Source organism: Capricornis sumatraensis, chromosome 5 (assembly GCF_032405125.1).
Source record: "Capricornis sumatraensis isolate serow.1 chromosome 5, serow.2, whole genome shotgun sequence".
In the NCBI taxonomy this organism is placed as follows: domain Eukaryota; kingdom Metazoa; phylum Chordata; class Mammalia; order Artiodactyla; family Bovidae; genus Capricornis; species Capricornis sumatraensis.
The window spans coordinates 85,657,390-85,683,911 of NC_091073.1; the positions used below are offsets into that span (position 1 = coordinate 85,657,390).

A 26,522-nucleotide genomic window follows, 5' to 3' on the forward strand; every position below is an offset into this window, starting at 1 on the left:
AAGGAAAGATATAAGCATCTGAATGCAGAGTTCCAAAGAATAGCAAGAAGAGATAAGAAAGCCTTCTTCAGCGATCAATGCAAAGAAATAGAGGAAAACAACAGAATGGGAAAGACTAGAGATCTCCTCAAGAAAACTGGAGATACCAAGGGAATATTTCATGCAAAGATGGGCTCGATAAAGGACAGAAATGGTAAGAACCTAACAGAAACAGAAGATATTAAGAAGAGGTGGCAAGAATACACAGAAGAACTGTACAAAAAAGATCTTCATGACCCAGATAATCATGATGGTGTGATCACTAATCTAGAGCCAGACATCTTGGAATGTGAAGTCAAGTGGGCCTTAGAGAGCATCACTACGAACAAAGCTACTGGAGGTGATGGAATTCCAGTTGAGCTGTTTCAAATGCTGAAAGATGATGCTGTGAAAGTGGTGCACTCAATATCCCAGCAAATTTGGAAAACTCAGCAGTGGCCACAGGACTGGAAAAGGTCAGTTTTCATTCCAGTCCCAAAGAAAGGCAATGCCAAAGAATGCTCAAACTACCACACAATTGTACTCATTTCACATGTTAGTAAAGGAATGCTCAAAATTCTACAAGCCAGGCTTCAGCAATACGTGAACTGTGAACTCCCTGATGTTCAAGCTGGTTTTAGAAAAGGCAGAGGAACCAGAGATCAAATTGCCAACATCTGCTGGATCATGGAAAAAGCAAGAGAGCTCCAGAAAAACATCTATTTCTGCTTTATTGACTATGCCAAAGCCTTTGACTGTGTGGATCACAATAAACTGTGGAAAATTCTTCAATAGATGGGAATATCAGACCACCTGACCTGCCTCTTGAGAAATCTGTATGCAGGTCAGGAAGCAACAGTTAGAACTGGACATGGAACAACAGACTGGTTCCAAATAGGAAAAGGAGTACGTCAAGGCTGTATATTGTCACCCTGCTTATTTAACTTCTATGCAGAGTACATCATGAGAAACGCTGGACTGGAAGAATCACAAGCTGGAATCAAGATTGCCAGGAGAAATATCAATCACCTCAGATATGCAGATGACACCACCCTTATGGCAGAAAGTGAAGAGAAGCTAAAAAGCCTCTTGATGAAGATGAAAGAGGAGAGCGAAAAAGTTGGCTTAAAGCTCAACATTCAGAAAACGAAGATTATGGGATCTGGTCCCATCACTTCACAGCAAATAGATGGGGAAACAGTGGAAACAGTGTCAGACTTTATTTTTGGGGGCTCCAAAATCACTGCAGATGGTGACTGCAGCCATGAAATTAAAAGACACTTACTCCTTGGCAGAAAAGTTATGACCAATGTCTCTTCAAAAGCAGAGACATTACTTTGCTGACTAAGGTCCGTCTAGTCAAGCCTATGGTTTTTCCTGTGGTCATATATGGATGTGAGCGTTGGACTGTGAAGAAGACTGAGCGCTGAAGAATTGATGCTTTTGAACTGTGGTGTTGGAGAAGACTCTTGAGAGTCCCTTGGACTGCAAGGAGATCCAACCAGTCCATTCGGAAGGAGATCAACCGTGGGATTTCTTTGGAAGGAATGATGCTAAAGCTGAAGCTCCAGTACTTTGGCCACCTCATGCGAAGAGTTGACTCATTGGAAAAGACTCTGATGCTGGGAGGCATTGGGGGCAGGAGGAGAAGGGGACAACAGAGGATGAGATGGCTGGATGGCATCATGGACTCGATGGATGTGAGTCTGAGTGAACTCCGGGACATGGCGATGGACAGGGAGGCCTGGCGTGCTCTGATTCATGGGGTCACGAAGAGTTGGACACGACTGAGCGACTGAACTGAACTGAACTGAACTGAAACTTCACTTTTTATGAGATTTAAAAACCATTAAAGATGGGCTACTACTTGGCCACAAAAAGAATGAAAAGCTATTTGCAGCAATATGGATGGACCCAGAGATTATCGTATTAAGTAAGACAGAGGAAGACAAATATCATATGATATCACCTATATATGGAATCTTAAAAAAAAAATGATACAAATGAACTTACTTACAAAACAGAAATAGACTCAAAGACATAGAAAACAAACTTATGGTTATGAAAGGAGATAACTGGGGGAAGATAAATTAGGAGATTGGAATAAACATACACACACTAATATATATATAATAGGTAACCAAGTTACTATCATTATAGTACAGGGAACTATAGTCAATATCTTGTAATAACCTATAATGTAAAATAATCCAAAAAATTATATATATATATATACACACAATTTTATATATATATATATATATATATATATATACAGCTCAGACAGTAAAGAAATCACCTGCAAGGCAGGAGACCCAGGTCCAATCCCTGGGTTGGGTTGATCCCCTGCAGAAGGAAATAGCAACCCATTCTGGTAGTCTTGCCTGGAGAATTTTATGGCAGAGAACCCTGGTGGGCTACAGTCCATGGGGCAAAAAGAGTCAGACACGACTGAGTGACTAACACTTTCTTTCGTCACTTTACTATACAGCTGAAATTAACACACTGTAAATTAACTATACTTCAATTTTTTTAATGGTAAAATTTTAAACAATTGAACAAGTGCTTTTACACCTAGAGAGTATTACGCTAAATGAAATAAGTCAGATAGAGAAAGATAAATTCTGTGTGACTTCACTCAATTGTGGAAACTAAAAAACAAAACAAATGAATGAACACAGTTAAACAGAAACAAGAGTTATAGGGAACAAACAAGTGATTGCCAGAGAGAACGAGGCTGGGTAGAGGAGAGAAATAGATGAGGGAGAGTAAGAGGTACAAACTTCGAGTTATAAAATAAATGAGTCATAGGTATGAAATGTACCGTGTGGGGAATATAGTTAATAATTATATAATACTGCTATTTTGTAACAGATAACAACTAGATTTAACAAAAGGATCATTTTGAAATGTATATAAATACTGAATCATTATGGTGGGCCCCAGAAACTAACATAGCGTTGTAAGTCAATCATACTTCAAAAACAAAGTCATAGAAAAAGAGATCAGATTGTAGACACCAGAGCCAGTGGGTGTGACGGGTGGGAGCTGGATGAAAGCAGTCTAAAGGTAGAAACTTTCAGTTATAAGATACATATGTACTAGGGATGTAACATACAACATGACAGAGATAATTAACATTGCTGTACCATATATATGAATGTTATTAAGAGAGTAAATCCTAAGAGTACTCATACCACAGAAAAAAAATTTCTATTTCTTTAATGCTGTATCTGTATGACAACAGTTCACTAAATCTATTGTGGTCATCATTTCATCATGCATTTAAGTCAAATCATTATGCTGTACACCTGAAAGTCAAACACTTCTGTATGTTAATTATGTCTCCAAAACCTGGGAGAAAATCTGAGAAAGTATACTACAAAGATAGGAGAAGACTATTGTGTTTGTTTTTGAATAGAACATCTCTGAAAGCATGCAAAAGAAAAGTGACAGCATTGATTCTCTCTGAGGGGAAGCAGGTGAATTGAGGACAGGGGGAAGGAGATTTACATTGTAGACTCAGATACAGAGTCCCAATGCTACAAAAATGTTCCACTTGAAAGTGAAAGTGTTAGTAACACAGTCATGCCCGACTGTTTGCAACCCCAAGGAGTGTAGCCTGCCAGGCTCCTCTGTCCATGGAAGTCTCTAGGCAACAATACTGGAGTGGGTAGACATACCATGTCCGGGGGATCCTCCCAGCTTAATTTTATGTAATTTTCTTTCATTTTTTAACTTTTCCATGAGTATATATCTAATCTAGTCAGCCAAACTGTTACTTACAGAGTAACATTAAATTATTTCTGGTATCTAAAACAACACTACACACAGATGGTCAATACCTCTTTTTCATTGATTGATATAATTCTTGATGTTTAAATGTATAATGTATAGGTGAATTATTACTTAGAAAATGTATTGTGTGAAAGTTACTCAGTCATGTTCGACTCTTTGTGACCCCATGGACTGCCAGGGGTCCTCTGTCCATGGAATTCTCCAGGCCAGAATACTGGAGTGGGTAGCCATTCCCTTCTCCAGGGCATCTTTCCAACCCGGGGATCGAACCCAGGTCTCCTGCAGGTGGATTCTTTACCGTCTAAGCCACCAGGGAACATGTACTGCCTAGGTCTTTAGTATTTTTATTCAGTGTGTTCACACTTTTTATTTTACTTTATTTAATGGCATGTTTCATTTCCCCCAGGAGTCCATTTTCTTTGATCAAACTATCCACATTTTGGTCATCTATATACTTTAGGGGAACTTCCCAACCCATCATCATGGAGAAGAGTGTTATAAAGTCAAATAATTCTTTCACATCAGAATCAATGCATATAACAATCAGACACAACTACACCCAAGGCGTTAAGTAACAAAGTTGAAAATAAACAACCAATTACAATATTCCAGAGGGAAAAAGAAACCCTCCACTATGTATATAGGTCAAATGAAAGTTGCTGTTTTTCAGTCACTCAGTCATGTCCAACTCTTTGTGACCCCAAGGAGTATAGCACACCAGGCTCCTCTGTCCCCTTGGACATCCGCAGACTAGTCTAGTCAGCCATTCTACTTCACACAGGAATATTCCAAGGTCACACAAAAGTGCCTTTACTAAGCTTGAGTAATATAATGCATATGGAAAATGTGTTCACACTAGATCTATAGCTTCTTGCTAATAAGACTGTTATTTCCCATGGGGCCATATTGACATTTAGCATCAAGTACATTCAACACTTCTATTTTTAAAGGCATTCACTTTCCACGGTTTCTTTCTGAAATTAACTCATGATTAAGCCTATGGGGTCAGTGAAGAGGAAAAATCCTTTGGAATAAATAGGGGGAAAATTATGACTACTCTAAAGAAAGATACTTACCTCAGGTCCTGTGATATGCATTAGACCAGAAACCGCAGAGGCAACAGCATCGTAACCAGCTCGGTGAGACAGTGGACCTGTCTGCCCATACCCTAAGACAACAAGAATAATATATATTCAGCACCACCCAGGGACAGCAATACTATAATGTGTGCTGTGCTAAGTCACTTCAGTCGTGTCCGACTCTGTGCGATCCTATGGACTGTAGCCCACCAGGGTCCTCTGTTCATGGGATTCTCCAGCCAAGAATACTGGAATGGGTTGCAATTCCCTCCTCCAGGGGACCTTGCCAACCCAGGGATCAAACACGCATCTCTTATGTCTCCTGCTTTGGCAGGCAAGTTGTTTACCACTAGCACCACCTGGAAGTCCAATAGTATAATAGCATGAAGGCAATGGCACCCCACTTCAGTACTCTTGCCTGGAAACTCCCATGGACAGAGGAGCCTGGTAGGCTGCAGTCCATGGGGTCGCAAAGAGTCAGACACGACTGAGCGACTTCACTTTCACTTTTCACTTTCATGCATTGGAGAAGGAAATGGCAACCCATTCCAGTGTTCTTGCCTGGAGAATCCCAAGAATGGAGGAACCTGGAAGGCTACCGTCTACACGGTCGCACAGAGTCGGACACGACTGAAGCGACTTAGCAGCAGCAGTAGCAGCAGTGTTAAAAGTATTTGTATCCAGAAATTCTGCAGCATTTTGTTGTATTTGAACCTACAATATCCTTTGAAAGTGAAAGTGAAGTCACTCAGTTGTGTCTGACTCTTTGTGACCCCATGGACTGTAGCCTACCAGGCTCCTCCGTCTATGGGATTTTCCAGGCAAGAATACTGGAGTGGATTGCCATTTCCTTCTCCAGGAGATCTCCCTGACCGAGGGATTGAACCCGGGTCTCCTGCATTGTAGGCAGACACTTTACAGTCTGAGCCACCAGGGAAGTTCCTTTGAAGCAGGCAGTAAAAATTTAATTATGGTGTTACATCACAGACGGTTGCAAACTTGTAACTTGTGGGCCAGATTCTCCTTGTATGAATGTTTTGTCTGGCCTTAAGAGTGTTTTGAAAAGTTTTTACTTAGTTTCCAACGTTTAAAGGTCAGGAAATAACACATAAAATACAAATTTCTGGCTTTACCTGAAAAAAACAGAAAATACGCTCAAACCTAGGCTCACATCCTCACATGGCAATAACCACTAAGCCACGTTCTTCCCTTTGCACAGGGCATAAATTCTCCAATTTGCCCCAGTTTCCACCCCTCCTTAATCCTTTATGGTTTAATCTGATTCAGTCATTAACCAATAGGTACTTGCTACTCTTGTTCTATACCAAACAATATGCAAAATAAAACAAAATGGTATCTCCTTAGGTTTTATTTACAAGTTTTCTCAAGTATGCAAAGAAAATATAAATGAAAATTTTAAGTTTAAGTAAGTAAGTATTAGTCGCTTAGTAGTGTCCAACTCTTTGCAGTCCTATAGATTGTAGCCCAACAGCCTCCTCTGTCCATGGAATTCTCCAGGCAAGGCTACTGGAGTAGTATCCATTCCCTTCTCCAGGGGATCTTCCCGACACAGGGATCGAACCCAGGTCTCTAACGCTGCAGGCAAATTCTTTACTGTCTGAGCCACTGCTTGTAATGTGGGAGACCTGGGTTCGATTCTTGGATTAGGAAGACCCCCTGGAGGTGGTTTCCATGCCCTAAAATTTGAAAAAGAGAATTAATATATCTCCTGACAGTGCTTTTTAGGATTACAAACAGAAGGGAAAGCTATCACCTTTTCTTTGCCATCAGCAAAAATTAGAAGAACAGAAAACATATTTTATCCTGCTCTCCTCAGTCCTGGGCTTACCATTGGATAATATGAGGAGCTACATGAATCTGTCTCCAAATTCCATATATTTTGCTTGCTCCTCCAGCAACCTGGAACACCCTCCCTCTATTCCATTCTATACATCTACATACCTCACATACTCCAACTCTAAACTGAAATGTGTCGTTACCAGAGAGGTCTTCTCTGGAGAACTTTTATGAGAGATCACTCTTACTTCTCACTCTTAATCCCCCTTTCATGATTATATGTGACTTTATACCTCTTATCACCACAAGATACATAATAAAGTTTAGTTATTTATTTTCTGTATCCTCCCTACTCAAAGGTATGCTCAAGAGATTTTTTTTTCTATTTAATTCACTGCAGTATTGTCAATATCTAGAATAGAATTCAGTAATGGTTACCAAATGAATAAATGAATGAATACTGGTTATAAAAAAGTTATCTTTCAAGAAAGAAACTAATTAATTACTACAGAAACTAGAGGCTTTTTCCTCTGCTTTGTTTTGGACTAAAATGATGACACAGGAGGCCGTCTTCCTCCTCCTGTGCACACAGTGAATACAGAGCTACACACAGAGCACTTCTCTCTGAGAGGAATTTGGGAATTGAGAAACTAGAGAAATCTACTAGAATGACTCCTACACATTGGGTAACACAGAAAATATCCATAAAAGGCTGAGACACTTGCACCATTAAGCTCGCTCCAGGCACAGACCCATACCATTAGGTGGAAACTCCAAACTCCTAGCATCCCCCTAAGGAACAAACAGAACAGGAAGCACAGCCAGTGTCCCAGCTCTTCAGGCTCCTCCCTGAGGAGCGGTCCCCTAAAACTCCTGTCTCTAACAGCCAGAATTCATGAGCTCTACAGGACTGCGGCAAACAAAGAAGCTAATCACAGTCTCACAAACATTAACCACATCTATCCCCCCAGGCCTCAAGACTGGAGGAGCAGCAAAAATGGCCATCTCCCAGTCCTCCCCTAGAAAGGCTTTAGCTGCATACCTTACAGGCTGCTGCCTAAGGATCCTGACACTAATTGAAATCTAACTGACCCTACCTAATTGACATCTAACTGGAACCTGAAGGAGTCAGTGGGCACTTGCCCACCTTCTCTATGCAGCTCACTCCCACAGTAAAATCAGGTCACCATCATCTCTCTAAAAGGAGTTTCTAGAGAGATGGGGCACATATCTTGTGCCCCAACTTTTGCAGATACTGCCTGGGAGATGGGCCCCCAGATCACCTGGTTCTGACTACCAACAGCGCCTGCAGTTAATAATTCAAACTGGACTATAGCAAAGAAACACGCAGCTTTTTAATCGGCTCAGGAATACCCTCCCCCCAACACACACACAGCTATCTACCCAGATTCAGTGCAAAGTGAGAAGACAAATATACCAATCTCCCAGTTTCTCCCCAGAAACTGCTTGACAGCATACATTCCCAGCTGTTGCCTGAGGGTCTGGCTTCTAATCAGCCTGTGTCTAGGCCTCACAACAGTCATTCCCTTTGGAATGTTGACGGGTCTTCACATACCCTAAACTACTAAAAGGCATGAAATAAAAAGACAGTGGCTTGGATAATCACAAAGGTTTGTGAGGCAACCACGAATTCAGGCTGGGTTAATACACAGGATTCATCTAAGCAGGACTAATCTGCCAAGACTGAGAGACATGCTGTTTTAGCTAATGCATGAATACCAATACAAGCATTCAAGGAAAATGAAGAAACATGGGAATATGTTCCAACCAAGAGAACAAGTAAAGTCTTCAGAAACCAATCTTAATGAAACAGACAAAAGTCATTTATCTCACAAAGAGTTCAAAATAATAATCAGAAGGATGCTCCTAGAGGTCAGGAAAGCAATGCATGAACAAAGAAAGATTTTTCAACAGAGATTGACGATATTAAAAAGTACCAAACAGATAGTACAGAGATAAAGAATAAAATAACTAAACTGAAAAATTCAATAGAAAGGACCAACAGCAAACCAGATCAAATGATAATATCAGTGAATTAGAAGACAGAGCAGTGGAATACAACAAAGCAATGAAGCAAAAAGAAATAAAAAGACTAAAAAAGAAGTGAAGATAACTTAAGAGACTTATAAGGCACTGAAAATGGATCAATATACAGATTATAAGAATCCTAGAAGGGGAGTCAGTTCAGTCAGTTCAGTCATACAGTCGTGTCTGACTCTTTTTGACCCCACAGACTGCACAACACCAGGCCTCCCTGTCCATCACCAACTCCCAGAGCTTGCTCAAACTCCTGTCCATCAAGTCGGTGATGCTATCCAACCACTTCATCCTCTGTCATCCCTTAGAAGAAGAGGAGGGCTTTATTCAAAGAAAAATGTAGAAGGGGAAGGCTTTATTCAAAGAAATAACAGGAAAGATTGAGGGTAAGATGAGAAGGTGTAGACAGAGGTTGAGATGGTTGGATGGCATCACTGACCCAACGGACATGAGTTTGAGCAAACTCTGGGAGATAGTGAAGGACAGGGAAGCCTGGCGTGCTGCAGTTCATGGGGCCACAGAGTCAGACACAACTTAGCAACTGAACAACAACAATGATTGAAAACTTCCCTAACCTTGGGGGGAAAACCAAACATCCAAATCCAGGCAGTCCAAGGAGTACCAAGTATAATTAAGTTGTCAAAAGTTGAAGACAAAGAACCATAAAAAGAGCAACAGAAAAGCAACTTGTTACTTACAAGGGAACCCTCATAAGATTATCAGCGGATTCTACCTTGCAGGTCAGAAGGCAGTGGGATGAGATATTCAAAGTATTGAAAGGAAAAAAAAAGACTGCCAAACAAATACTCTACTCAATAAAAGTCCTTCAGAAATGAAAGAGAGATAAAGAATTTCCAGACAAATAAAAGCTGAAGGAATTTATCACCACTAGACTGTTCTTACAAGGTATGTTAAAGGGATTTCACAAGTTGAAACAAAAGGATGCTAAGTAGCAACATTAAAACATGAAAGTATAAAACTCACTGATGAGTAAAGTGTAGTTGCTCAGTCGTGTCCTACTCTTTGCGACCCCACAGACTGTAGCCTACCAGGCTCCTCTGTCCATGGGCAATAGTACTGGAGTGGATTGCCTTTTCCTTCTCCAGGGAATCTTCCCAACCCAGGGCTCAAACCTGGGTCTCCCACATTGTAGACAGACGCTTTACCATCTGAGCCACCAGGGAAGTCTCACTGATAAGTAAATATATGGTTAAATTCAGAATGTTCTAATATTATAAAAATGGTGAGTAAATCACTTATAACTGGTATAAAGATTAAAATTAAAAGTATTAAGCCCACCTATAACTACATTGTGACATCAAAACATTAAATGCTGGAGAAGAATGAAAATGTAAAACCTTTTTATACATTTGAAGTCAAGTTGCTATCAGCTTAAAATAGATTATTATAGCTTTCAGATGTTTTATGTAGGCTTCATGGTAACACAATGTAAAATTCCACTGTAGATACACGAAAGAGTAATCTAAGCATATAACTACAGAAAATCATCAAATCACAAAGGAAGGAAACGAAAGTGAAAGAAAGGAACAAAGAAATAATAAAACAACCAGAAAACAATTAACAAAATGGTAATAGTAAGGCCATTGTTGTTGTTTAGTCACTAAACTGTGTCTGACTCTTTTGCAACCCCATGGACTATAGCCTGCCTGGCTCCTCCGTCTCTGGTATTTCCCAGGCAAGAATATTGGAGTGGATTGCCATTTTCTTCTCCAGGGAATCTTTACAACCCAGAGATCAAACCTGCATTTCCTGCACTGAAGGCAGGTTCTTTACCTCTGAGACACCAGGGCTTCCCAATGGAAGCTATAACTATCAAAAATTACTTTAAATGTACATGGGATAAATTTTCCAGTCAAAAAACACAAGAGTGGTTGAATGGATAAAATGAACAACACTTGACTATATGCTGCTTACAATACAGCTTTAGGAACACAGACTGAAAGTGAAGGCATGGAAAAAGGCACTCTATGCAAGTAAAAATTAGAAGAACGTAACGTATCTATACTGATCAGCTAAGGTAGGCTTTAGGATAAAGACAAGAGAAAAAGAAGGTTATTTTACAGTGACAGAGGGCCAGTCCAACAAGAGGATATAATATATGTAAATGTTTATGCACCCAACATACAAGCACCTAGACATGTAAAGCAAATATTAATAGACCTGAAGGGAAAAACAGACAGCAAAGAAATGCAAAAAGACAAAATGGTTGTCTGAGGAGGCCTTACAAATAGATGAGAAAAGAAGAGAAGCAAAAAGCAAAGGGGAAAAGGAAAGATATACCCATCTGAATGCAGAGTTCCAGAGAATAGCAAGGAGAGATAAGAAAGCTTTTTGAAGTGAACAATGCAAAGAAATAGAGGAAAACAGTACAATGGGAAAGATCAGAGATCTCTTCAAGAAAATTAGAGATATCAAGGGAACTTTTCATGCAAAGATAGGCACCATAAAGGACAGAAATGGTATGGACTTAACAGAAGCAGAAGATATTAAGAAGTGGAAAGAATACACAGAACTATACAAAAAAGATCTTAAAGACCCAGATAATCATGATGGTATGATCACTCACCTAGAGCCAGACATCCTGGAGTGTGAAGTCAAGTGGCCCTTAGGAAGCATCACTGCAAACAAAGCTAGTGGAGGTGATGGAATTCCAACAAGCTATTGAAAATCCTAAAATATGATGCTGCGAAAGTACTGCACTCAATATGCCAGCAAATTTGGAAAACTCAGCAGTGGCCACAGGACTGGAAAGGTCAGTTTTCATTTCAATCCCAAAGAAAGGCAATGCCAAAGAATGTTCAAACTACTGCACAATTGCATTCATTTCACATGCTGGCAAGGTGATGCTCAAAATCCTTCAAGCTAGGCTTCAACAGCATATGAACCAAGAAATTCCAGATGTAAAAGCTGGATTTAGAAAACACAGAGAAACCAGAAATCAAATTGTCAACGTCTATTGGATCATAGAAGAAGCTGCTGCTGCTGCTGCTGCTGCTAAGTCACTTCAGTCATGTCCGACTCTGTGTGACCCCATAGACAGCAGCCTACCAGGCTGCCCCGTCTCTGGGATTCTCCAGGCAAGAACACTGAAGTGGGTTGCCATTTCCTTCTCCAGTGCATGAAAGTGAAAAGTGAAAGTGAATTCGTTCAGTCGTGTCAGACTCTTCGTGACCCCATGGACTGCAGCCTACCAGGCTCCTCTGCCCATGGGATTTTCCAGGCAAGAGTACTGGAGTGGGGTGCCATTGCCTTCTCCGATAGACGAAGCTAGAGAATTCCAAAAAACATCTACTGCTCCACTGACTATGCTAAAGCTTTTGACTGTGTAGATCACAACAAACTGTGGAGAATTCTTCAAGAGATGAGAATACAACACCAACTTCCCTGCCTCTTGGGAAATCTGTATGCAGGTTAAGAAGCAACAATTAGAACCAGACACAGAACAGCGGACTGGTTCCAAATTGGGAAAAAAGTACATCAATGCTGTATACTGTCACCCTTCTTATTTAACTTATATGCAGAGTACATCATGCAAAATGCCAGGCTGATGAAGTACAAGCTGGAATCAAGATTGTGGGGAGAAATATCTACAACATCAGTTATGCAGATGACACTACCCTTATGACAGTAAGTGAGGAGGAACTAAAGAGCCTCTTGATGAGGGTGAAAAAGGAGAGTGAAACCTGGCTTAAAAATCAATATTCAAAAACAAATATCATGATATCTGGTCCTATCACTTCATGGCAAATAGATGAGGAAAAAATGGAAACAGTGACAGACTTGATTTTCTTGGGCTCCAAAATCACTGTGGACAGTGACTCCAGCCATGAAATTAAAAGACACTTGCTGCTTGGAAAAAAAGCAATGACAAACCTAGACAGCATATTAAAAAGCAGAGACATTACTTTGCCTACAAAAGTCCATCTAGTCAAAGCTGTGGTTTGACTAGAACCACAATTGTGCATTCATGCATGGAGGCGAGAGCTGGACAACAAAAAAGGCCAAGTACCAAAGAACTGATGCCTTCAAACTGTGGTGCTGGAGAAGACTCTTGAGAGTCCCTTGGACTGCAAGGAGATCAAACCAATCAATCAGAAAGGAAATCAGCCTCGAATATTCACTGGAAGGACGCATGCTGAAACTGAAGTTCCAATACTTTGGCCACCTGATATGAAGAGTGACTCGTTGGAAGACTCGGATCCTGGGAAAGACTGAAGGCAGGAGGATAAGGGGACGACAGAGGACGAGATGGCGAACAGCATTACAGACTCAGTGCACATGAGTTTGAGCAAACTCTGAGAGATGGTGAACGACAGGGAAGCCTGACGTGCTGCGGTCCAAGGGATCGCAGAGTCGGACACGACTTAGCGACTGAACAGCAACAACAGTAACAGTGCGTGCACGCATGCCAAGTCACTCAGTCGTGTCTGACTCTTCGCAACCCCACGGACTGTAGCCCACCAGGCTCCCCGTCCATGGGATTCTCAAGCCAAGAACACTGGAATGGGTTGCTGCACCCTCTTCCAGGGGATCTTCCTGACCCAGGGAGCAAACTGGTGTCTCTTAGGTCTCCTGCATTGCAGGCAGGTTCTTTACCACTAGTGCCACCTGGGAGGCCCACAGTAACAGTAGAATACTTTAATACCCCACTTTCAACAACAGCTTGATCATCTAAACAGAAAATATTGACTTAAACTACATATTAAACTTAATGGATTTAACAGACATTTACATAATATTCATCCATCAGCAGTAAAATACACATTCTTCTCAAGCACACAGGGAGCATTCTCAGAATAAATCTTATGTGGGCCACAAAACAAGGCTTAAACTTTAAGAAGACTGAAGTCATATAAAACATATTTTCTGACCAGAGTGACAGGAAACTAGAAATCAATTACAAGACGAAAAATAGAAAATTCACAAATAGATATAGATTAAACCTATTACTACACAAACAATGTGTCAAAGAATAAATCAAAACAAATCAAAAAATTCTTTGAGACAAATAAAAGTGGAAATACAACCTACCCAAATTATGGGATGCAGCAAACACAGTTCTAAGGGTAAAGTTCGGTAAATTCCTACATAAAGAAACAAGAATGATCTCAAAAAGAAACAAGAACGATCTCACACAAACAACCTAACTTCAAACATCAAGTAACCAGAAAAACAGGATCAAATGAAGCTCAAAGTTAGAAGAGGGAAGAATATATCAACGAACAGTGAAGAAATAAATCTAAGAGGGACTAAAAAAGGCAATAGAAAAGATCAGTGAAACCAAGAGCTGGTTCTTTGAAAAGATAAACAAAATTGACAAACTTTTAGACTCACCAAAAAAAGAGAATAAAAATTCAAATAAATAAAATCAGAAAGGAGAGAGGAGATGTTACAGCTGACACCACAGAAATACAAAGAGTCATTAAGAGACTACTATGGAAAGGTGTATACCAACAAATTGGACAACATAGGAGAAAAGGATAGATTTCTAGAAACTTCAGGACTGAATCATGAAGAAACAGAAAAGCTGAATAGACCAATTACTGGTAAGGAGATGAAATCAGTAATCCAAAACCTCCCAACAAACAAATGTCCAAGACCAGAGGTTTCAATGGTGAATTCTACCAAACGTTTAAAGAATTGATATTCCAGGGCAGCTGGTTGACAGCTGTAAAGGGCATCCTAAACCAGACCTGGACACAGTGGTTTTTCAACCACCAGTATCCCCAGCATAAAGCAGGCCTCCAGGAGCAGAGAGAAGCTCCACGTAAGGCAGGAACACGATGTGCTGATGAACCGCCTGTTATCTCGACAGGAAGTCAAGAGAAGGAATTGGTTTCAGTCCACTCTGGGTAGGGAGTATCAGCAGCCAGGAACCCCGGTGCCTCAAATGAGACAAAGAGAAGGCTCTCATCATCAGCACAACTCTAAATGAAGTCTTCTAAATAAGGCGTGCAGGAAAACATGCTCAGAGAAACAGTTTGCTAAGTAAAAGGCACCATAATACTTGCCTTGTGATGCAAATTCTCTTGTTCAGCTTACAACAAGGAGGAGGCACAAATATCCTAATTACTTTAAATTACAACTTCCAGACATTTCTATTAAAGAGAAATATAAATAGTTACTCTCACAGAAGCAACATGGCATAGTGAATAAGAGGATGAGTTCCAGGACTGAAAAAAGTCTGGATTCAAACCAAGGCTCTGCGAAGTACTGAATCCTCAACAACTCATGTACTCTCCCTGAGTTTCGGTTTCCACAGTATTCACACTTATCTCATAGATATAGTGCAAGTGTATATGCTAAGCCGCTTCAGTCATATCTGACTCTCTGTGACCCCATAGACTGTGTAGCCCACCAGGCACCTCTGTCCATGGGATTCTCCAGGCAAGAATACTAGAGTGGGTTGCCATGCTCTCCTCCCGGGAATCTTCCCAACTCAGGGATCGAACCCACATTTCTTATATCTCCTGCATTGGCAGGCAGGTTCTTTTCCACTAGTGCCCCCTGGGAAGCCCCCAAAGATATAATTATGAGGGTTCAATTTGATAAAACATCAGAAGCAAAGTACATTTTACATTGATAGCTAAATGTATTTAGTGAATAAATATGCCTTGCTGCTGCTGCTGCTGCTGCTGCTAAGTCGCTTCAGTCGTGTCCGACTCTATGCAACCCCATAGACGGCAGCCCACCAGGCTCCCCCATCCCTGGGATTCTCCAGGCAAGAACACTGGAGTAGGTTGCCATGTCCTTCTCCAATGCATGAAAGTGAAAAGCGAAAAGTGAAGTCCCAGCCTACCAAGCTCCTCCGTCCATGGGATTTACCAGGCAAGAGAATATACTAATAATATAGTAGTTTTCTCTTTCTACAAGATATTCAGAATAACAAGAACTGCCTTGAAATATGCTGAAATGATGAGAATAAATATTCTAGGCATTGCAATTATGTTGTTTAAGAATCCATTAAACTTGAAAGTTTATGTACTTAGAAACTAGCACGTGGCCATTTTAGAAAAGAAACTTGACAATAACAAAATATATTTTTGTTGTAATGAGTCAAAACTTATTCTACCTTTCACCTTATACTTGCCTTGCAATACTGACAACTAGTAACATCAACAAATACTTACGACAACAAATAAAAAATTTTACCACAAGAAAATGATATTATCAAAATGGTATTTTGCAAAGATTACTCTGTGGGCAATGTGAAGATTGAATTATTAATTTAACAAAGCTGAAAAAATGGTAAGCATGGGATCCAGATCTTTTTAAATTTTATTTTTAGCTCTAAAATTCCAAAAACGATCATGATCAAATCCAAAATAAAGATGAAAAATTTAAGCATGTTACTTATATTTTATATTCAAGTAAAGGAGGTAAGGAAAATTAAGGCAATTATGAAAAATCAGAGGAACATCTTTTCCTCTGCTCTTTACTCCCCAGAGCCCTTACTCATTTACACTCAATTTATAGAGCAATGTCGCCATCTTGCGGCTTTTATGAACACTGACTATAAAGCAAAATGAACTTTGAGACAGGTAAAATTACAAAGGAAGGGAATAGAGGGAAAAGATTTCCTTCCTATCTTTTAATATTTGCCCTGAATACTCATTTTTCTTCTTAATCGTGCCTTAACTTTTTGTTTCCTTCTTCTCCTTATCCAAAATAGGAGTGTGTTTAGAGTCAGCATCATGCCAGCAGCTATAGAAACTCCAAAAACTGGTTGCTTACTTGAAATAACAGAAGCAATAAAATATTCTACAATAAATAAGGGAATCCTTTAAAATGCGTACAAATGTCTTCCTTTGTACAATGTACAAAAGACTTCTTTTCTTTGCTCATTTTCTGGTGTGTAAATTATTTCTGAATTAAAAGATTATACACTCGATACCTTTTATTTAAAAAAAATATTTATTTTCTTATCTGTCCACCGGAACACTGAAAAGGCCTAGAAGCAAAGACTAACCCAGTAGCAAAGGGCATCCCTAGTATCTAGACTGTGGTCTCTAAATGCCATTTTCCACTAAAAGAAATTAAGATTCTCAGGGAAATGGTTGATTCCAAGACAGGGCAGGAAAAGTACAAAATTCACCTAGAATATTTTATTATGTTGTTGTTTAGTCACTAACTCGTGTCTGACTCTTTTGAGACCACGTGGACTGTTGCCTGCCTGGCTCCTCTATCCATGGGATTTCCAAGGCAAGAATACTGGAGTAGCCTGCCATTTCCTCCTCCAGGGGATCTTCCCAACGCAGGGATTGAACCTGTATCTTCTGCACTGGCAGTCAGAGTCTTTACCCCTGTGCCACCAGGGAAGCTCATATCTTCTTATACCAGAAATCAAAGAAGCTATCAGACTATTAGTCATGTCAAAAGTATGCACAAGCCAACTTGAAAATGCCCCCACTGACCAAAGATGAGATCATTTTGAGAATCAATAAGGATAAGAGCTTCAGTGGACTGAAACACATCAAATATGTTAAATTCTATGAGTTCATAATGATATTTTTTTAACCATCAGTCACCCTTGGAAGATACTAAGGAATAAATTCATTATTATGATAACTGGTAAATAGAATTTACAGCCATCCTGCCTTTACTTAGTGATCTCCATCTCAGGATAATCAAATAGTTGATGAGGGGAACATTATTTTTATGGAAGTACTCCAATCAATATATAAAGAAGGAACAGCAGGATTAGGATATCATCATTTTGTAACTCCCAAGGGACTTTCCATGTGGCAAAATGGTAAAGAATCTGCCTACAGGAGACTCAAGAGACACAGGTTCCATCCTTGGGTTGGGAAGATCCCCTGGTGTAGGATATGGCAACCTACTCCAGTATTCTTGCCTGGGAAATCCCATGGACAGACAAGCCTGGTGGGCTACAGTCCATGGAGTCACGAAGAGTCGGACACACACACAGCCACGCAATGGATCATTAGACCTAGGCAATCATCATCAGTGGCTGCTGATACCACAAAAAAGAGCCAGGGCCAACCGATACGTGCCTCCAAGTGGAACTACACACCACCTTCTATGACATATTGCAATCCAAAAAGAAACCAAATCAAACCAAAATTTGAGCAAACCTATAGATATGTCAATTTGGAAATAATAACAAGAAAAATTAAACAATATAGGAGTGCAATCAGCAAAATTCAACCTACCAACAGAACAAATAAACTGGGTTTTTTTTAAACAAATAAACTGTAAGAAACAAGAGACTGAGAAAGAACTATAAATTAAAGGAGATGTAGGGGACATATTAATGAACAGCAATGGTTAGACTTTGTGTCCCAATTCAAATTAACACACAGTAAAACAGAGAGACAGAACTGGGAAAACCTGAACACCAATTGAATACCCTGATGTTATTAAATAATTACAGTTAGTTAGTTAGTGTTAGTCACTCAGTCATGTCCAACTCTTTGCGACGCCATAGACTATTGTCGCCAGGCCCCTCTGTCTATGGGATTATCCAGGCAAGTATACTGGAGTGGGTTGCCATTCCTTTCTCTAGCGGATCTTCCCAACCCAGGGATTGAACCCAGGTCTTCCACACTGTAGGCAGATTCTTTACTGTCTGAGCCACCAGGGGAGCCCATTAAGTAATTATAGGGTTGGTTTAATTTACATGTGATGACATTGGGTGTTTATGCTTCAAAAGCAGTCCTTTTATTTTAGGCATATTTTGAAAAATTTAGAAATAAAATAATTTAACGTCTGAGATTTGCTTTCAAGTGATCAGGGAAAGAGAGAATAAGTAGGATTGTAGACAAATAAGATTGACTGTGACTTAATCACTATTAACCTGAGTAATGTGTACTTCAAGAGCTTATAATAGTCTCTCTACTTTTACGTAACTTTAAGATTTTCCACAATAAAATGCCAAAAAGATATGTTTAAGAATTACATGCAAATTTCTCATAAAAGTACACCAAGGTATATTAGAGTTGAATGAAACGGGCAAAAACTCTTGCTTTATAGATAAGAAAACTGAGGCTCTGAGAGGTTAAGTGACTTACCTAAGTCATAAAGCCAACCAACAGCACACAAGAATTAATACTCAGGTTTCCAGTTTCCCCATGAGAACTTTTTTAAATTTATTAACTTTTTAATTGAAGTATAAATGCTTTACAGAATTTTGTTGCTTTCTGTCAAACCTCAACATGAATCAGCCATAGGTATAAATATATCCTCTCCCTTTTGAACCTCCCTCCCATCTCCTTCCCCATCCCACCCTTCTAGGTTTATGGGGCCCCTGTTTGAGTTTCCTGAGACATACAGCAAATTCCCATTGACTATCCATTTTATATATGGCAATGTAAGTTTCCATATTACTCTCTCCAAGCATCTCACCCTCTACTTCCCTCTCCCCATGTATATAAGTTTATTCTCTATGTCTGCTTCTCCACTGCTGCTCTGAAAATAAATTCTTCAGTACCATTTTTCCAGATTCCGTATATTGTTCGTATGTGATATTTATATCTGGAAAGGGAATAGCAAACCACTTCAGTATTATTGCCTTGAGAACCCCAAGAACAGTATGAAAAGGTGAAAAGATAGGACACTGAAAGATGAACTTCCCAGGTTGGCAGGTGCCTAATATGCTATTGGAGATTAGTGGAGAAAGAACTCCAGAAAGAATGAAGAGATGAAGCCAAAGCAAAAAGAACACCCAGTTGTGGATGTGATGGGTGATGGACGTCAAATCTGATGCTGTGGAGAACAATACTGCGTAGGAACCTGGAATGTAGGTCCATGAATCAAGGCAAAGAGGAAGTGGTCAAACAGGAGAGGGCAAGAGTGAACATCAACATTTTAGGAATCAGCAAACTAAAATGGACTGGAATGGGTGAATTTAACTCAGATGACCATTATATCTACTACTGTGAAAAGAATCCCTTAGATGAAATAGAGTAGCCATCATAGTCAATAAGAGTCCAAAATGCAATACTTGGATGCAATCTCAAAAACGACAGAATGATCTCTGTTTGTTTCCAAGGCAAACCATTCAGTATCACAGCAATCCAAGTCTATGACCCAACCAGTAATGATGAAGAAACTGAAGTTGAACAATTCTATGAAGACCTACAAGACCTTCTAGAATTAACACCCTCAAAAAAGATATCCTTTTCATTACAGGGGACAGGAATGTAAGAGTAGGAAGTTAAGAAATACCTGGAGTTAACAGGCAACTTTTGGCCTTGGAATGAAGTAGGGCAAAGGCTAATAGAGTTTTACCAAGAGAACGCACTGGTCATAGCAAACACCCTCTTCCAACAACACAAGAGAAGACTCTACACATGGACATCACCAGATGGTCAATACCAAAATCAGATTGATTATATTCTTTGCAGCCACAGAGGGAGAAGCTCTATACAGTCAGCAAAAACTAGATGGGGAGCTGACTGTGGCTCAGATCATGAACTCCTTATTGCCAAATTCAGACTGGAATTGAAGAAAGTAGGGAAAACCACTAGACCATTCGGGTAAGACCTAAATCAAATCCCTTACCATTATACAATGGAAGTGAGAAATAGATTCAAGGGATAAGATCTGATGGACAGAGTGTCTGAAGAACTATGCTCAGAGGTTCCTGACATTGTACAGGAGGCAGGGATCAAGACCACCCAAGAAAAAGAAATGCAAAAAGGCAAAATGGTTGTCTGCAGAGGCCTTGCAAATAGCTGTGAAAAAAAGAGAAGTGAAAGGCAAAGGAGAAAAGGAAAGACATACCCATTTGAGTGCAGAGTTCCAAAGAATAGCAAGGAGAGATAAGAAAGCCTTCCTTACCAATCGATGTAAAGTAATAGAGGAAAATAATAGAATGGGAAAGACTAGAGATCTCTCCAGGAAAATGAGAGATACCAAGGGAACATTTCTTGCAAAGATGAGCACAGTAAAGGACAGAAATGGTATGGACCTAAGAGAAGCAGAAGATATTAAGAAGAGGTGGCAAGAATACACAGAAGAATTGTACAAAAAGATCTTTACAACCCAGATAATCACAATGTTGTGATCACTTACCTAAAGCCAGACATCTTGGAATGTGAAGTCAAATCGGCCTTAGGAAGCATCAGTATGAAAAAAGCAATCAGAAGTGATAGAATTCCAGTTGAGCTATCAAATCCTAAAAGATGATGCTGTGAAAGTGCTGCACTCAATATGCCAGCAAATTTGGAAAACTCAGCAGTGGCCACAGGACTGGAAAGGGTCAGTTTTCATTCCAATCCCAAAGAAAGGCAATGCCAAAAAATACTCAAACTACTGCACAATTGCACTCATCTCACGTGCTAGTAAAGTAATGTTCAAAATTCTCCAAGCCAGACTTCAACAGTACCTGAACCGTGAACTTCCAGATGTCCCAGCTGAATTTAGGACAGGCAGAGGAACTAGAGATCAAATTGCCAACATCCACTGGATCATTGAAAAAGCAAGAGTTCCAGAAAAACATCTACTTCTGCTTTATAGGCTACGCCAAAGACTTTCATTGTGTGGACCACAACAAACTCTGGAAAATTCTTAAAGAGATGGGAATATCAGACCACCTGACCTGCCTCTTGAGAAATCTGTATGCAGGTCAGGAAGCTACAGTTAGAACTGGACATGGAACAACAGACTGGTTCCTAATCGGGAAAGGAGTACATGAAGGCTGTTTATTGTCACCCAGCTTGTTTAACTTATATGCAGAATAGTACATCATGAGAAACGCTGGGCTAGAAGAAGCACAAACTGGTATCAAGATTGCCGGGAGAAATATCATTAACCTCAGATATGCAGATGACACCACCGTTATAGAAAGCAAAGAACTGAGAGTTTCTTGATGAAAGTGAAAGAGGAGAGTGAAAAGTTGACTTAACACTCAGCATTCAGAAAACTAAGATCATTGCATCCAGTACCATCACTTCATGGCAAATAGATGGGGAAACAGTGACAGGCTTTATTTTGGGGGGCTCAAAAATCACTGCAGATGGTGACTGCCGCCAAGAAACTAAAAGACACTTGCTTCTTGGAAGAAAAGTTATGACCAACCTAGACAGCATATTAAAAAGCATAGACATTACTTTGCCAACAAAGGTCCATCTAGTCACAGCTATGGTTTTTCCAGTAGTCATGTATGGATGTAAGAGTCGGACTACAAAGAAAGCTGAGCACCGAAGAATTGATGCTTTTGAACTGTTTGTTGGAGAAGACTCTTGAGAGTCCCTTGGACTGCACAGATATCCAACCAGTCCATCCTAAAGGAGATCAGTCCTGAGTGTTCATTGGAAGGACTGTTGTTGAAGCTGAAACTCCAATACTTTAGCCACCTGATGCAAAGATCTGACTCATTAGAAAAGACTGTGATGCTGGTAAAGATTGAAGGCATAAGGAAAAGGCGACGACAGAGGATAAGATGGTTGGATGGCATCACCGACTCAATGGACATGAGTTCAAGTAAACTCCGAGAGTTGGAGATGGACAGGGAGGCCTGGCATGCTGCAGTCCATGGGGTCACAGAGAGTCAGACACAACTGAGCAACTGAACTGAACTGATATGATATTTCTCTTTTCTTTCTGACCTACTTCACTCTGTATAATAGCCTTAGGTTCATCCACCTCATTAGTTCTGATTCAAATGCATTCCTTTTTGTGGCTGAGTAATATTCCATTGTGCGTGTGTACCATAACCTTTTTATCCATTCTTCTGTCGATGGGCATCTAGTTTGTTCCCGTGTTATCGCTATGACCCCAGCAGCCGCACCACCTCCACACCTGCCCCGTCTGGTTTTCTTTCATCTAAACAGGATGTGTGAAGACTCTAGTTAGCCACTTTCTAAATTCAACTTCATAGGATTTACTCAGATAAAACTCCAGAGCCAGTCTCAATGTTTTTGTTTTTGTTTATTAATCTGTGTGCTTTGCTTTTTGGACATCTTCCTTGTCAAACGTTTTTCCTCCACTGTGAGAATTAAATGAGACGTTTTGTAAATGGGCCAAAGTTTTATATTCTTCTGGGTTTCACTCAACTTTTCTATTGTCATTTAAAAAGAAATCTTCCTATTAATTTCAAAGATTCCCCATAATTATACCTTCCACTTAATAGGGTTTGTCCTTCTGTCACATGCATAACAATTTAGATTCTCACGGTTACACCATTTTGGTGGATTTTTCTTTTCTTTTTCCCTCAGGTCATGATACAGCATTTCTGACTGTAAGATATGTACCTTTCTACATGCAAGATTACAAAACTAACCTCAGCAGGATTCCACTGAGATTCCTGTAAATCTCAACAGAGCAAGAGACTTCCCTGCAAACATGCCAACCAATCAAAACTAATACTTAACCAAGGATTCCATAAAGCAACAGTGGCAATTTAGGAAGGTGACAATTATGATAACAGTTAACATGTACAGAATACTTGCTATGTTCCAGGGACTGTGCTGGTGTTTTGTACGTGTCATCTGATTTATGTCTTTGAAGAATTACATGAGGTAAATTGTACCATCCTATTTGAATTACTACCTGGAAAAATGAGGTTTTGGGAGATTAAATACCTTACCCAAGGTCACAGAAGTACTTTCTCTGATTCTATAGGTATTGAAGTCTTGACACTCATTACTATGTAACCACTTTTACAAAATATTTCCATGAGTATTAATAGCTCATACATTTTCAAAGACCAAAAATTCGATTAATATGGTTTGTTACCTCAATTTCAAGTAACCTATGAAACTTAGATCCCTTAATGTCTACCACTGAGAGGCAGCAAAATTGGTTGATTAATTGTATAGCAACTAAAACATCTGAAATACTAATAAGTATATGTTACCAGTCAGAAAAGGCAAGTAAATTTGTAAATTAAGCAGCATTACTATAATGCAGGAAAAAAAAGCATACTAAGCAAAAAAGTTTTTACTGATGATAGTGATAGCTGTCTTTACTATAGAATTACCACTTTTATGAGAGTCAATTTGATGGTACTAACATATATAAATATATTTTGATGATTGCTTCTTATACATAGATTTCATCTTTCCCCAACTAGTTAATATAACACTAATACAATATAACAGTAGAAATGTGATAAACACTCACTTGACTGATACATATTTTTGTATTTTATACTATTCCATGCATGCCTCTGATATTCTTCACATAAACCATCAAAACAAATGTTTTTTATAGGACAGACAAGAGTTACTATCTTGCCTACAATATAGAGTATGTTTTTAACGGAAAAGAAGTAAAAGTCTTCAAATTTTCATCATCCAAATAAAGTCTACAATTGCAAAAGCTTTAATGATCATGCAAATACATCCTGTTAAAAATAACTTTAACTACACCCACAATCATGTAAGTTATACACACACACACACACACACACACACACACACACACACACACAATTATCCTAAATCTCAGAAGACTTATTCAAATAGGGAGGGGGAAAAAACTATTAAGAATCACTGATATAATGAAAATAAATTGCAGAATCTGCCCTCAGATTAAGAATTTGAATATATTTTCATGGAATCTATTCAAAAGAAACTACCAGGAGTTGCATCTATATCCCAAGACTCAATGTTTTGTACAAGAGGAAGGCAGCTCACATTCTGACAAATGCCCCATAAAATTACTAAAGAATAAAGAGAATTACCATTTTTATATACTTTTCATTTTCAGGAGAAAAATCAAATTTTAAATGACTGAAACATAAAACATGAGTTTATCAAACATGAGGAGAAAAGAAAATAAAAGCGTAGCCAGGCTCTCACATAAAACCAATTCCCTATAGCTGGATTCCCACACTCCAAATAGCAGCACTACGTCAGCCTCAGAAGGGACATTTTAGGCAAAGAACACAAAAATGTCCAGTACTGACCTCTTTACAGAGACTAAACATCAACTCAAATCAAACCCAGATAAACGGATAACTCAAGTGAGTAACAAATTAACAAGAGTCACCTTTAGCCTTGTTCCACTGCCAAGAGAAAAGTACTCAGTTAAGCACAGTCTACATCTTTATTTAATAGAGATCAATGAAACAAAAAAAAAATAAAAAATAAAAGGAATCCCAGTAAAAAAGATATCAACCAAAACCCAGTTATCTTTGAACTCCCTGAAGTTGGGAACAATTAAAGTCTTCCCAAAAATGCAGACTTGTGAGTAAGCAATGCTTCCTGAGTGCGCAAATACAGAGTTAACACCAAGGCCAAAAGCAGAGAAATAAATAACATGAAGTCAGGAAAAAATAGTATAACATGTAACGATGCTGGTTAAAATAATCACTTGCAGAATAAACTAATGGGTTTTAAAAGTTTGCAATTATGACCACAATCCAGTGCTCAGATCTTGGTTCTTAAATATCATTCTCCACTCAATGGAACCAGGGCTACTTGGAAAAATAGTTAAAATCAGGCCTGTGGTCAGGGGTAGTGCAGGAGCAGTGGTGGGGGGATGGGGTTGGGGGGGTGTTGGTGGCAGGGGGATAATGTAAATAAATGTTGATTATCTTGTGCTAAAAATTAAGAAAGTGCTCAAAGGGTGACGAGGACATATCAAAAAATATACAGGGGATATTTTGCGACTGTTCCCACTAGCCAAATATGGATAATTTGAACATCAAAAATAAATCATGAAAAAATAAATCATGATAATAAAGGACTGTAACTGATTGAATAAAATATGAATATAAGAGTCCACATTAATACAAATCAATAAAGGAAATGGAAAGCTACCCTCTTAGTAAAAAGTCATAAATGTAAATAATAAATGTAAGTTCAGTCCAGTTCAGTTCAGTTGCTCAGTCGTGTCTGACTCTTTGTGACCCCATGCAATTCATAAATATAAAGAAATGATGGAATTATAAAATCACTATTTAACAACATCCTAACAATAGTAAGCTCAGGCAAGAATCATCAATGTGTGATAAAAATAGTGGATGATAGGCTGGGCAAATGAGAATATTTACACAGTCTCAACGTATAGCCCCCCCTCCCCCCACCACCCCTCACCAACAACATATTCTTTTTTTGTGACATGACAATCAGATACAATGCAGAGTAATTTGGGTTTTCTTTTGCTATAAAGGACATTATTGAAACAACTGACAAATTATCAATAAGGTCTGTGAATTATAATAATATTGCTTCAATGTTAATTTCTTAATTTTGGTTAATTATACTCTGGTTACATAATACTATTAGATGTTTGTAAAATACAAACCGAAAAATGCGGGAGTAAAGAGACATCACATGCCTGTGTTATTTTTATATGCTTCATAAAAACTGTAAGTAGATTAGACAGATGATACAGATTATAGAAAGATGATAGGAAGGTAGGTAGATGAATACATAGAAACACAGATAGATATACAGAGGCAGAAAGAAGGATGAAGCGAAGCTATCTGTATATCCACAACCATAGAATAATAGACTATAGTAATAATTTCTAGCAGGAACCTGAAAACCATTCCACTTGCCCCCATATTTGAGAAAAGAAGAGGAAGAGGAGGTGGAGGAAGCAACAGCAGCAAAGAAGGAACAGCCAACACTTCCTCAATATTTCGTAAATGCCAATCGATTCACGTACATTATCTCATTTAATCCTTACAATAAACACTAGAATTTGCAGATGAGGCAGCTGCACCTGGGAGGTTCAGTAACTTATCCAAAGTCATCTAAGTTGCAAATGGAAGAGCCAGTATTTCAACCAGTCTATAGGGAGCAAGGCTCCTTCCTCCTCTCTTTGCCCTGTCTG

The 26,522-nt window shown here is 39.2% G+C and overlaps 1 protein-coding gene across 1 annotated transcript in view; it reads right to left on the reverse strand.

The window, feature by feature from the left end:
* The window catches only part of SUGCT (succinyl-CoA:glutarate-CoA transferase), a 766,325-nt gene that overhangs the window by 692,615 nt on the left and 47,188 nt on the right, over positions 1-26,522 (reverse strand). The window contains exon 7 of the mRNA XM_068972899.1: positions 4,893-4,984. Within this exon, the coding sequence (XP_068829000.1) occupies positions 4,893-4,984 (92 nt within the window). The remainder of the gene's footprint in view (positions 1-4,892; positions 4,985-26,522) is intronic.